The following is a 14,348-nucleotide window of genomic DNA, read 5'->3' on the forward strand; positions in this document are numbered from 1 at the left end:
CCTATTAATAACAGACAATGCACCTGGCCATTCTGAATCTGTCTGCTGTGAAAGCAAAAATGTCAAATTTGTATTTTTACCTCCAAATACAATCTCATTGCTTCAGCCTCTTGACCAGGGTATCATTCGGTTTGTCAAGGCCACATACACCGCCTGGTATTTGATTTCATTCGATCAGCAACTGACGAAGACCCAAATCTGGACATAATGCAGTATTTAAAATCATCATCACTATTGCTGATGCAATAACATTCATCAAAGCTGCAATGGATTAATTAAAACCAGAACCTGTAAATTCCTGCTGGAAGAACTTATGGAGTGACGTCGTGAATAATTTTAAAGGCTTCCCGGGGATCGATGGAGAAGTTAGAAAAATCATTCACAAAGCAAAACAAGTTGGTGGAGAAGGATTTTCTGACATGTTTGATGAAGACATGGAAGAGCATACTGAAGGTCATCAAGAAGTATTAACAAATGAAGAATTGGAAGAACTTGTTGAGTCATCTATACAGGAAGATGAAGAAGAAAAAACTGAAATTTGCTTCAGTGTTTCGAATTTCAGACATTAAAGGACAAAACTATGAAATACAATCCCTGAATGGAACACAGCATTAAGTCACCAATATGATCACCGAAGGATTACAACCTCTGCAGCAACATTGAGTTAAAAACAAAGACAACTTCTGATTTCAATGTGCTTCCAAAAGGTTTTGGCAAAAAAAACCTTCAACTGTCAAGGATCTCCAACCATCGATATCGTCACGGCAATAGTAGTCTAATGTGTCATTCACTTCATCTCATCATGTAGACATTTATCATCTCACATTATCACAAGAAGACGGGCGAGTACAGTACAATAAGATATTTGAAGAGAGAGAGAGACCAGATTCTCATAACATATTACGACATATTATAATTATTCTATTTTATTATTATTTACTGTTGTTAATCACTTACTGTACCTAATTTATAAATTAAACTTGATCATATGTATGTATGTACAGGGAAAAACAGTGTATATAGGATTCAGTACTATCTGTGGTTTCAGTCATCCACCGGGGGTCCTGGAACATATGTCCCCTGCAGATAAGTGGGAGGGACTACCGTATGTAAACTTTTTATGTAATACTATCATAATATCCTGTACACAACTCGAGGATACATATTAGTAATTTGATGATGATATGCCAGCAAAGGTTGGTCGATTAGTAGAGCCTCTGCTACTAATGGCTCATGCAAAAAGTTAAGCTTGAGGACGGTTAGTAGTTGGAAGGGAAATAATCGTTTGATGCTGTTGGCACACTCTCTCTCGATGAGTCTTTGGACTCCCTGGAGGTGTCCAATAATAATAATATAAGATCATTTTTAGTTGCAAAGTGAAAGTATATGTTTACACAGCTTAAAAAAATTATTCAAGAAACAATCTGTGATAATTAATTCAATCCCTATACAGCAATACTATTACAATAGTACCCTTTTTTTTATGACTCTGTTGAACCATTTATTACCTAACTTATGAAAACTGGATAGCAGCTCACATTCAGTTGCTATTTTCTTAACAAAAGTAATATTTGCCAAACAATGTTATCCTTTCTTCGTTCACCTCTCCTTCTATCCCATCCACAAAAATTTGTAAACCTATCATCATATACAGGGACTGTGGACAGTGTAAGAAATTTTTTCACAGCCATTAAATTCCTGACATTTAATGGAGAATTTATATTAGCAACTGAATGTGAGCTGCTACAGGATGATAGTGCTACATGAAAACATTACGCCACAACTTCTTATTGACAATTTTCTTCCAAATTAATCTGTTATCTGTCTAGAAACTCTACTCTACAGACCAAACATTAATCATTTTTCACCTCAGGCCTTTAATAAGCAGAGCAGTGTTTACACAACAGGCAATAAAATTAGTCTCCCACTTAAAGCCTATCACAAACATTCATGCTCAAAGTGTGATCTGAATATGCAAACCTACTGGTTGGAGAGCAGATACATTAAGAACTTGGACAACCAGGATGACAAATATGACAATTTTATGATAGTTAATGCATTTATAGAAACTTTTGTAAGCGATTTCTTTCCATGTAGTGTATAAAAACAATGGTGAAGATGCCCTGCATATCCTGATTATTCAAAATTTTATCTTTCTTTATGTTATATACTCACCTTTTACAGTACAAGTTATTTTATTTTCTGAACTTAGAACTACAAATTTGAAAATTGTGAAATCTTTTTTTGAACAATCAATATATAAATGTACAAACCTCATTTTCTTTGCACTTTTATCAGGCGTCGAAGGCTTCTTATCCTTTTCTGGCTTTGGAGTCATCTTTTGTTTTGGCTGGGCTTGAGTAAATTGCTGGGCTACTTGCTGAGCAACAAGCTGAGGATTAATGCGAGGTTTTCTGTAAAATATATATAAAAAAGAACAAATGCAAAAGTTTAAGGTATCAAACAGTTAACATATCCTTTTGTTGCATTCTTAATTTTTAAAAATGAAAATCTTCAATTTTTAAAGCTCAATTCATACACTCATCTGTTTTTTTTTAGTTTTTTTTTTAGGCATAAAAAGAGAAAAATCTCAATCTAATGGCCTACAGCCAATTTTCAGAAATGCTATCATGTGCTATAACAACCTTTTCCAATTCTAGTGATGTGAATCAGTGTTGTATATTGAAGGAAGAATAAATATTTTTGAATGTTCTTTCTAGACTGATAATATTAAATCACACCATAGATAATGAAGCATCATTTTTTACAATGTCATTTTTGTTTTATTTATATATGCATATGTAAAATTATACATGAAATGTTAGTTATGCGGATATTAGTCAGTGTTCATTTTAACAATTTTTTTCTTAGTCCAATTTTTCTTAGAAAAGAAGTCAAAAGAATAGCAACCTACCCCAAAGGTATTTAAGAGTCAAAATTGGATAACTGAGGAGGCCTTCATATTGCTGTTTAAGGAATGCAGAGAACAAACAGGGGCTTATAAACCTAATGTCCAATTCACACCTTCTCATGGTATCTGCCTAGATACTGAACAAATGAAGATAGGCTGGTAATTTGGGATTTAGCCAACCAAATTGCATTCATATTGGCTAAAACCAACCAAAATGATGATAACATGAGAGAATTTCATGCTGGCTGGGGCACCACTTACTAAGAATTATGTAAGTATACCTGTGAAAATGTTAAATAATTCCAGTACAAGACTACAGGATTAATCCCTTACTAAATTGAATTTGGTATGAAAATAAACAATAAAAAGACAATGAAAATAGGCAGAAACACTGAAAACATCACCTGCATCCTGAATAGAGAATCTATAAACAAACAAAAGCTTTCAGCTATTTAGGTACAATTTTAGTGAAGATGACAAATTAAATATGGAAATAAACAACAACAGAATGACAAAGATTTAGAGGAAGACCAAGATCTAGGTGGGTTGATACAATAAGAAGTGCCCTAAAACAGAAATATAAGATCTGATAATATTGGAGTCTTGACAGATAACAAATTAATTTGGAGGAAAATTGTTGACTGGAAATTAATAATGGTGTAACCTTTTCACCATTATTATTTCATACTGTACACCCCATTAGAGTACATATCAGAATGATAATGACCTATCTTTTACTAAACTTTCACAAAGGATAAGTGAAAAAGCTTCAACAAATTCATGCCTAATTTACTCACTTTTTATTTAAATACACAATGACTAAATCCATCACTGTTGTGTAGCTGACCCAGAAGGGAATTGCTACACAATGACAATGGTGGATTTTGCAAGAGTGTCAGACAGAACCTCATGGAACTCAGTTATACAAACTGGGGCAAATGTGAGATGAATATGAAGACGAAGATATGAATACATGGGCAACTGATGGAGAGAGATTAAAGAGTAGTATATTGAGAAGTAGAATCCAGAAGCAGACAAGCCAGGTGATTAGTAGAGTACTGCAGAGCTCAGGGCTTGGACCACTGTTTTTAATTTCCATACTTATGGCACAGAAAAAATGATTTGAAGGGAAATATTTATTTGTATTCTGATGATGCAAAACTGGTAATGTAATAATTAATTAAGGCAATATATAGAGCTTGCACAATGGTTTAAATAGGCTGACAGTATGGGCAAAAGATAACAGGTATCAGTTATCTTTTATGGAAATATGTCAAGTTATGCATTTTGGGATGGCAGGTTACAAGTTGTGTATTATTATTATTGATGGAAGTGTACTCTATAAAATTAAAGCCAGGGATTTCGGGATATTAGCAAAAAGAAATTGATATTAAGGGGATATTGAAAAAGTGGCCAAGGAAAGCTCATAGGTGGGTGTTTGTCTTAACACCCATAAAAGGTTTGAAACTATAGTACATTAGTACCATGGGTAAGCTACTTAGTTATTGAAGAATACACTCACAAACAGAGATAAGGAAATTATAATTTCTCTTTATAAGGCTTGATACAGCCATACCATTCTCGCTGTGTGCAAGTCTAGTCACCTGAGTTTCTTGGGAATGAGAAAGTGATGAAGGGGATTCAAGGATGAGCAATCCAAGGTGGTGGTGTGTGTGTGGAATGCTTCTTAGTGCAGATGGTGTTTGTGGTTTGCTGAAGATGACTGACATGTGGAAAAAAAGGGAATATGACAAATATTTTAAGTTACTAAAAGGGTTTTATAGGAATGATGCAGGACACCAGGTTTCACTAATACCAAAAATCTTAGGCCACAACATAATCATCAATTTCCTGATATGTACCCTGAAGGGGAGTTCAAGCAATTATGATAGCACTGCATGCCTTAAGTTTACATTATTATTAAATCTCTTATCCACAATTTTCCCTCAAATTAGTCTATTATTTGTTAGCACTCCAGTATTACAACATAACCATCAAGACAAACCCTTTGTTCCTTATGTTCTTGGCATTTGTGTATGGGCATAACAAAGTTACTGCCTGTTTTTTATTTTTATTCTTTATTTTTTTTTTATAATTATATCTGCAGTCTGCTTGGTCCAGTTGGGCAGCTTTATCCACCCCAAACACACACACAATCAAAATGGCATTACCAAGCACATACAGGTCTACCCCTTCATCACATTCATAACTAATGCTTGTTGTCATTCTTATCATTATTACATTTACATACCTAAGCTGTGCTAACCCACACATTCTCACTATTATTCCTATGCTGATCCAGTTTCCCTGACTTTCTGCATTAGGTCTCAATTCAATAAGCAATTTGTCCAGGTTTCTAATGCCAATCCACAACTGCAGGTCATATTATATAAGTCCTTTCTACAAACTCACTTCACACATCCATAAACTCATGCCCATTTCTCTTACACTATGCATTTAATCATTTCCCTATCAAAAACCCTAACTCAGTATTATCATAACAAATGGCCAATTTTGACCATCTACTTTCTCGTTTCTTCCATCAATTCTTTCATATCCTCTCTCACTACTTCAATTCATCTGTTTATATTAGCACTATCATCTCTTACATTTCTTTTGTTTCTTGATTGCATTCATCATATCCTTAATTTTCTCTCCCAATAATCTCTAAATACAATGAAAAGCTAATTGCAGTTTAGAAGTTTGGGTCTAGTGACTGAAGTTTAGATGTTGAAGCATGTTCACAAAGACCTTATGCATTCTGATAAATATGATGTGTATCTTATATAGGCATATTTAAAAAGAATACTTATGAGGCTGGTCTGAAAAGTTCTCGGCCTCAACCATAGATGGCAACACTATCGGTAGATTTTTTTGTTTTCTAAGTTGGTACATCTGTCATAAGCATCCATGTAAAACTGCAAGTCATTCTATCAAGTAGTTTGTTTTATACAGCTGTCTGAAGCAAAAGTGTCATCTGTATCCCTCGAAATGGATAAAATTGAGTATCATGCGGTTATAAAATTCTTTGTAAAAGAAGGTTTAATGCCAAAAGAAATTCATTCGAAGTTCATAAAAGTTTATGGGCACCCTTCTTCATTTTTGACAATTAAGAAATGGGCTGACGAGTTTAATCGGCAGATCATCTTCAAGGCTGTACCAGCCTTGAAGATGATCCACGTGAAGGATGTCCAAAAAGTGTAGATTTGTGCAGATGTCTTACATTTGAACCAGTAAATTCTCATAAATTTCAGGTGTTGTTTTTTTACTTTAATGATTAAGTGAAATAAAATGTTAAGTCCTTTTATCACCAAGAGAATGAAATCATTGATCAAGTGCACGATATGGATGTATTGGATGACTGGCGAGTCAAAGTGCATGAAATTGCGGAGACTATAGGCATTTCAAAAGAACGTATAGGATATATTTTGCATGAAGAATTGCAAATGAAAAAACTTTGCACAAGATGGGTGCAGCAGTTGCTCACAGCAGATCAGCATGAAAATCTCTAAACAGTGCTTGGAGTGTTTTAACAACAATAAAATTGATTTTGTGCATTGATTTATTACTATGGATGACACGTGGATTCACCATTACACATCAGAATCCAAACAGTGGACAGAAACCGGTTGTTCAGCACCAAAGAGGACGAAATCGGCTCATCAGCAGGAAAGGTCATGGCATCGGTGTTTTGGGGTGCTAAAGGTATTTTGTTTATTAATTACCTTGAAAAGGGTAAAACAATAACCAGGGAATATTATTCCAATTTTTTAACCAGACTAGATGAAAAAATTTTTGAGGAAAGACCGCGTTTGCAGAAGGAAAAAAAATCATCTTTCTTCAGAACAATGCACCCACTCACAAAGGTGTTTTTTGGCAATGGGAAAATTAAGGGATCTGCACTATGAATTATTGGAACATCCACCCTATTCCCCAGATTTGGCCTCCTTCTGACTTCTCTTTTCCCAAAACTAAAACTCTTCCTCGCTGGTCAGCAGTTTTCTTTGAATCAAGAGGTGATTGCAGCTGTAAAGGGTCTTACTGAGAACCACTACAGGGACAGGATAATAGCGTAGCAGCATCGATGGAAGAAATGTATTAGTTTTAAGAAAGATTATGTTGAAAAATAAAAATAAATTTGAAATTATAAATTCGTTTTTGCATTGTTAGGCCGAGAACTTACCAGACCACCTTTGTATATTCAAGAATTTGTGCAGATGTCTGACATTTGAACCAGTAAATTCTCATAAATTTCAGGTGTTGTTTTTTGATTTTAATGATTAAGTGAAATAAAATGTTAAGTCCTTTTATCACCAAGAGAATGATTTTCACTAGTGTAAAATAATTTCTTAGTCATAAATTGTAGCTGAATTCTAATAATGCATACAAAATATAATATCATTAGAAATGCATAAAATGACTGGCAGAAGTGCAAAACTTGCTTATTAAAGTAAGTTTATTTAGATTAAATGCAACAGAAATTAGTACAGACACACACACACATCAAAAACAGAAAAGAGAAGTTAATATTACTTACCTGGTAGAGGTTCCTTTACGCACATCACACATTAAGCACTTAAAAGCCTCTGCTGAATTGCGATATGTACACACACTACAGTCCCAGTAATTCTCTTCGGCACCTTTTGATTGGCGTTTTGTTCTCCTTAAAATAAATAATTACTCACATGTTAAGACTGATATTATACAATGATATGAAGTTTGCAGATATAAATAACAGAAAATTTAGTAAATTATTAAACTAACTTTCATGACTTACACATGTAACAAAAATTATATAGAATTTATTCAAAAACTCCAATATATTTTATCCAATGTTATGTGAACATCATCAGGAAGATAGACTGCTAACTACATTCAAAAGATGAATCTATTTCAATAATGAAATATTGTGAGTTGGCATACTAAAAAGAATTATAACACCAGGGCAAAACTCACATAAAAAACTAAACTTTATTAGTATAGAATTTTTGCCTAAGTATTGTAGGCATCATCAGTACATGATCACAGAATGATAAACATTAACAGACAATTCTAAAATGCGCTACCTAAGTAACTAATGTAAAATAACTATAAAACATCAATAATTTTCTAATTTATTTAAACAAACAAACAAACAAACAAACAAACAAACAAACAAACAAACACACACACACACACACACACACACACACACACACACACACACACACACACACACACACACACACACACAGGGGATAGACGTAGACCATCAGTTCCGTTTAAGTTAGAATGGTAAAGTTTCAGGTTTCTTTATAAATCCGTTCTATGAGGAAATGACTTTTACGAAGGTATTTAATATTGATAGCATGCCCTGCAAATTCAGACTGCTCAGGCTTATTGGCATTTAATATAAGACTTGTGTACTTCCAACTGAATAAAAGCAGATCTTCTAGTTTGTTCTGAAATGAGATAACTCACAAGCGAAAGGAAACTGGTAGGTGCCTGGTAGAAGGTAGAAGCTTGTCTTTCAGACCTACTGCTTTGTGTTCATTCACAAGTAATTTCTTCTGTATTTGAAGAGATAGAGATACCATAACTATTCCAAGTGCTTATGATGAAAGAATCCTTACAACCATTATCTAAAAAGGTAAAATAAATATGTTGTAATTCTTTCTGTAACTGTTCATCTGAAGAACATTAATAATGGGCATGATGTACTAATGTTTTAATAGTTCCAGGATTTAGACAAGGATGGTAATGAGATTCAACGTGGATATAACTGGCTGTATGAGTCTTCTTCTGAAACAGTTAAAATTATAGGCCACCATCTAGATGATGATGAATTAAAAAAAAAAAAAAAAAAAAGATTAATTGCTTATTTAAGGTGAATTGGATTTAATTTAGAAAGAAACTGTCTTAACTCAGAGGAAAAGTTGAAAGTTCAAAACAGAAGTTTAAACATATCTGATGGTCTATGTTTATCCCTTTGTGCAAAATAGCAGATTTAAAAGTACTAACTTTATTTTGTGTGTGTATATACACACACACACAAAATAAAGTTAGTATATATATATATATATATATATATATATATATATTTATATATATATCATATCACATAATGATATGATATATATAAATATATCATATCATTATCTAATTCCTGCCATGTACCCTCAAGGGGTGTACAGGATATGATAGTACTACACGAAAAATTTACATCATTACTAACTTCATATCTACAATTTTCCTCCAAATCAGTCTGTTATTTGTCAAGACTCCAACATTATCAGATCTTATATTTCTATTGACTAAAGCTTGTACCGTATCAATCCACCTATATCTTGGTCTTCCTCTGGGTTGTTTTCCTGCCAACCTGCCAGGGAACACTTGTTTTGCTAATCTTTCCTCGCCCATTCTGTTTAAGTGACCATACCACCTGAGATTAGCTCTGCAAACACATTCCTGGATGATGACAATGTCAAGTTCTTTCCTAATATCCTTGTTTTTAATATGATATTGCCATTGATGCCATCTGTTCATGCTTCTAATCTTTCTCAGGACTCTCATATCTGCAGTCTCCAGTCTTTGGTCAAGTGTTTTACTTCTGACCCAGCTCTCAGATCCATAAGTTAAAACTGGTTTGAACACTGTCTTGTATACAGCTAATTTAGTGTTCCAACTAATTTCTCTCTTATTCCATATGAATTTATTCAATTGACTTCCTACTCTACCAGCCTTTGTTGATTCTGTTGTCGATTTCTATATTTAATTTACCATCTTCACTAAAAATCGTGCCTAACTAGTTGAAATGTTTTACTTGTTCCACAGGTTCTCCATTCACAACACAGTTGACATTTTCAATGATTCTGCCTATTTTCATTGTCTTTGTCTTTTTATTGCTGACCTTCATACCATATCTATTACAACAGTTATTCAATTTAGTCAGTGAATCTTGCAGACTTGTAGCAGATTTATTTAGAAGTATAACATAGTCCGCATAAAGCAAAGAGCTGACATTAACATCTCCAATTTTGATATCATGTTTAATACCACTTTCTTTCATAATGTGATTCATACATAATGAATAACACAGGGGATAATGCACATCCTTGTCTCACACTAGATTTAACATTAAACCATCTTGCTGTACTTCCTTCAATTCTAACTGCTGACTTACAACTCAAATAAAGACTAAATATTGCTTGATATAATGCCCCATTGACACCATATAACTGTAGCATACTGAATAGCTTCTCTCTTGGCACCTTGTCATATGCCTTTTCCAAATCGACAAAACTAAAATACAGATCTTTGTTATATTCCCATGATTTCTCCACTATTTGTCGTAAAGTGAAAATTTGATCCTGACAGCCCCTATTTGACCTGAATCCAGCTTGTTCTTCACCCAGCTTTTCTTCCACAATTCTTCTCAACCGTTTCTCAAGTATATTTGCATATATCTTACCAGGAACTCAGTAGGGAAATACCTCTGTAATTCTCACATTCAGTTTTATTTCCCTTTTTATATACGGTACTATGAGAGCTCTACTCCAATCATTGGGAATTCGTCCCTCTGTCCAGGCATTCTGAACTATGCAGTGCAGTCACTGTAAGACTTTTATTTCACCATATTTCAGGTTGAATATCATCTACTCCTGCTGCCTTTCCACATTTCAAGCCTTTAATGGCTTTTTCTACTTCAAGTATGGAAATTCTTGAAGTAGAAAAAGCACTGAGCAGGCATGCAGTCAGTATTAATGACTGCATGACTGGTCAGTGTTTTTTTACCACTGTGCAGTCATCACTGCTTGTTTCATTTAGCAGTTTTTCAAAGTAATTACTCCATACTTCAAGGATATCTTTTTCTCCTGTTTTCATGTCACCTTTATCATCTCTAACTCCTTTTCCAGCACTCTCTCCTCCATTCCTTAGCTTCTTCAACAACCTCCAGAATATTTTGCCACCTTCTTGATATTTATTTTCTATGTTCCTGCCAAAGTCCTACCATGACTTTTGTTTAGCTAGTTTTACACAGTGTTTAGTTTTCTTTCGTCTCTGTATTCTCTAAGAGCACAAGTTGACTTATTTGCCAGGAACGTTTGATATGCTTTCTTCTTTTACTTCACTGTCACTTTAACTTCCTGTGTCCACCATGGAGTTCTGATTTTTCTAACCTTGCAGACAACTTCACCACATGCCTCTCTAGCTGAATCAGTCAGCGTTTTCTTCAAGGCTTACCACTGAATCTCCAAGGTTTGGTTCCTATTTTCAATATCTTTTATTTTTTTCTTCAATAATCTTTGTGTATTTTAGTCTACAGTTCACATCTCAGAGTTGCTCAACTTTTATTCGCTTTAAATCTTTCTTACATGTTATTCTTTTCAATATGAAATTCAATTTTATCATGCTCAAGACTAAATAGTGATCACTTCCCATTTTAAATCCTCTGTACAATCTGGTGTCCTGCACCAGGGAGAAAACATCACTATCAACAATAATATAGTCAATGAGACTTTTCCTATTCCTTGTCTCTTCTCTCCATGTGAATTTGTGCACATTTTTATGTTGGAACATGGTGTTAGTAATAACCAGTCCATGTCCTGAGCAGAAATCCAACAGATATTTGCCCATTATTATTAGCTTTGCTCTTTCCTCCAAATTTTCCCAAAATATTTCTGAATATCTGACAATCACTTCCTACTCTGCTATTTAGATCCCAACAAGGACCAACTTTTCCTTTTTCATTGTGTCAATTGCTTTTCATAAGCCTCAAAAAATTCCTCCACTTCTACCTTAGGAGAACCTTCTGTGGGGCCATAGGCACAAATAAGTCTCATTGTCCAGTTCCCATTCTGATATTTGCCCACATTACTCTACTTGAGATTGTCTGCCATTCAAGAAAATAAGCCTAGTATTTTGTGTTGAATACTATGGCTACTCATTCTTTACCTTGATTGTCATTGCCTGAATATAACATTTTGTATTTATTGCTCAGAAAGATCTCACCAGTTTTTGTCTTTTTTGCTTCAATCACCCCTATTATGTCGATCTGGTACTTATCTAATTCCTCAGCAAGCTCTATTTCTTTGCCATTCAGGCTTCTTATGTTGATAGTACCGATGCTTAACTCTGGTGATGTTGAGTTGGGGTGTGTTTTCAGATTTGTTCCAATAGCTGACTTTTCGTTGTTCGCCCTGGTTCCCTGGCGAAAACAACGGAAGCCTTGTTTAACTGGGTAACACCCCAGCCGGCATGAAATTTTGTCATGTTGTACCATCATGTTTTTATTTTGGTTTAACCAATAAGAATACAATTTGGTCGGCTAAATCCCAAATTGCCAGCCCATCCTCGTTCGTTCAGTATCCAGGTAGATACCCAACAGTGTGCACCACGAGAAGGTGAGGATTGGACATTAGGTCAGAAGCCCTGGTCAGTTCTCCGCATTCCTCTAAAGGTGATGTCGAGGTCTCCTCTCAGTTATACTGCTTTGACCCTTAAGCACCCCATATATATATATATATATATTATTATTATGACACCTCTAGGATGTCTAAAGACTTGTTGGGAGAGGGTACCCACTCCACAACTCAGTTGATCACTATGAACCGCAACTACTTTCATCAACACACACAATATGCGCCATCTATGGCCAAAAACCACCACTGGTATTTTCAAGACAATCACAAACATCCATGCCCAAGGCAGGATTCGAACCCGCAGCCTTTTTGCTGCAGAGCGGATATGCTAACCACTCAGGCAACGAGGCTGGCAAATATATGTTAGGAAATTATAGACCTTTTATAGTTATCTTACATTAGCTACTCAGGTGGCATTTTTTAGAATTGTCTATTAATGTTTAATTGCCATTTTGTGATCTTGTACTGATGACAACTACGATATTTAAGCAAAATTTCTATGCTAATAAAGTTTTTTTGAATGTGTTTTGCAGGGTATTATAATACTTTTCAAAAGATGAATCATATGTCTAGTGCACATGTTCCATTAAAGCTATGAATTTACAAATTAGTTTATAGCATATTCCTAATAAAAAATAACAATAATGATAAAATAAAATAAATAAAAAAATAAGAAAAGTAAAACTAGCTGAAATTTTGAAAAGTTTACTTGCTGACCATGGAATTACCAATGGTACAACACAAAAACAATTTACTATTAGTAATTCCAACCATTTTTTATTTATTTTAAATCATTCCCAAATAAGAGGCCAAAAAATATATAGCAATTTTATAATTTTGAACTTGCCAATTTATATAGTTTATACTTTTGGAGGCCCTAGGCACAACATCATTATGAGACTCCAAAAGAACAAGTCTATTTCACTTAATCAAATTCATATGCATTTTTTTTAGTTTAATGAAAATAAAAGAAAGTTGACATTTCCATAATAACTCATTTTAATAAAATAAAAATAACAACATCAGTATACATATATTTGCATTTAAAAACTGTATAAAATAAATCTGTTCAAATTTAAATTAAAAAAATGAATAACAAAGTTTTTTTTTTCCTTGCTTTGGTTTTAGCAAATATATCTATAATGTCATTATAATGAATTGAGTCCATTACCATCTGTTTCAATGTATAACAACAACGGGTCACTTGTTTTATTTTGGTGCAAGTTGCTTCTTAAATTTTTATTTGTTTCAACACTGAAAATGAGCATTCAGAACTTGCATTTGAAATAGGCATCATCAAAAATATTTTTAAAATTATTTCTATGTTCGGAAAAGTAGACCTTAACCCATCATTTATAATTTGTACATTTTTAATTGAAGAATTTTCTTCCTTTATCATTATTAAAAATTGCTTAACTTCATCAATTAATTTTTCTGAGTCAATATCAGTCCCATAAGTTTGTAAAATTTTGTTAATAGTAGTCTTATCTTTCTTCAAAAATATGTTAAACACATCTAATATGTCTAAATAACTATCTTAAAAAATCTTATCCTTTCACCATTCAATTAATGCAAGGGTTCCTCAAGGTTGTGTCCTCTCACCAACCCTCTGCCTACTATATATCAATGACCTACTTCAGCTGGCCTCCGACCCAATACACAGTTTTGCAGATGACAGCACATTGCACTCCTCCCTTTCTTTTGATAAACTTTACTAAATATAACTCACCTCAACCTACAGAACAGCAACCACCACTGCCCTCAATTCAGACCTCCAAGCCATCCTCCAATGGGGTTCAGATAACCTAGTCAATTACAATGCAAATAAAACTCAGTACTGTCTCATTTCTCATAAAAAAAACCTTATACAAATCACAAATCCACCTAACCATCGAAAACTGCTCTCACATATGGGGTGGGCCCCCAAAAGCTCGACTCAATACAGAGGCGAGCAATCAGCATTATTAATGACACATCTCTTACCAACTCACCCCCCCCCACACACACACACACACACTTTCGCACAGATAATCGGT

The 14,348-nt window shown here is 34.1% G+C and overlaps 1 protein-coding gene across 2 annotated transcripts in view; it reads right to left on the reverse strand.

Annotated features, from left to right (window-relative positions):
* RYBP (ring and YY1 binding protein) overlaps window positions 1–14,348 on the reverse strand; it is an 89,664-nt gene that overhangs the window by 28,344 nt on the left and 46,972 nt on the right. For both annotated transcript variants that reach the window (XM_090407551.1, XM_090407630.1), the window contains exons 2-3: window positions 7,449–7,574; window positions 2,274–2,414 (exon numbers count right to left, since the gene is read on the reverse strand). In XM_090407551.1, coding sequence (XP_090263677.1) covers window positions 2,274–2,414; window positions 7,449–7,574 — 267 coding nt within the window. The remainder of the gene's footprint in view (window positions 1–2,273; window positions 2,415–7,448; window positions 7,575–14,348) is intronic.

The sequence above is a fragment of the Typopeltis vanoorti genome, chromosome 1, assembly GCF_054136105.1.
Source record: "Typopeltis vanoorti isolate ZY-2024b chromosome 1, IOZ_Tvanoo_1.0, whole genome shotgun sequence".
NCBI classification, from domain to species: Eukaryota; Metazoa; Arthropoda; class Arachnida; order Uropygi; family Thelyphonidae; genus Typopeltis; species Typopeltis vanoorti.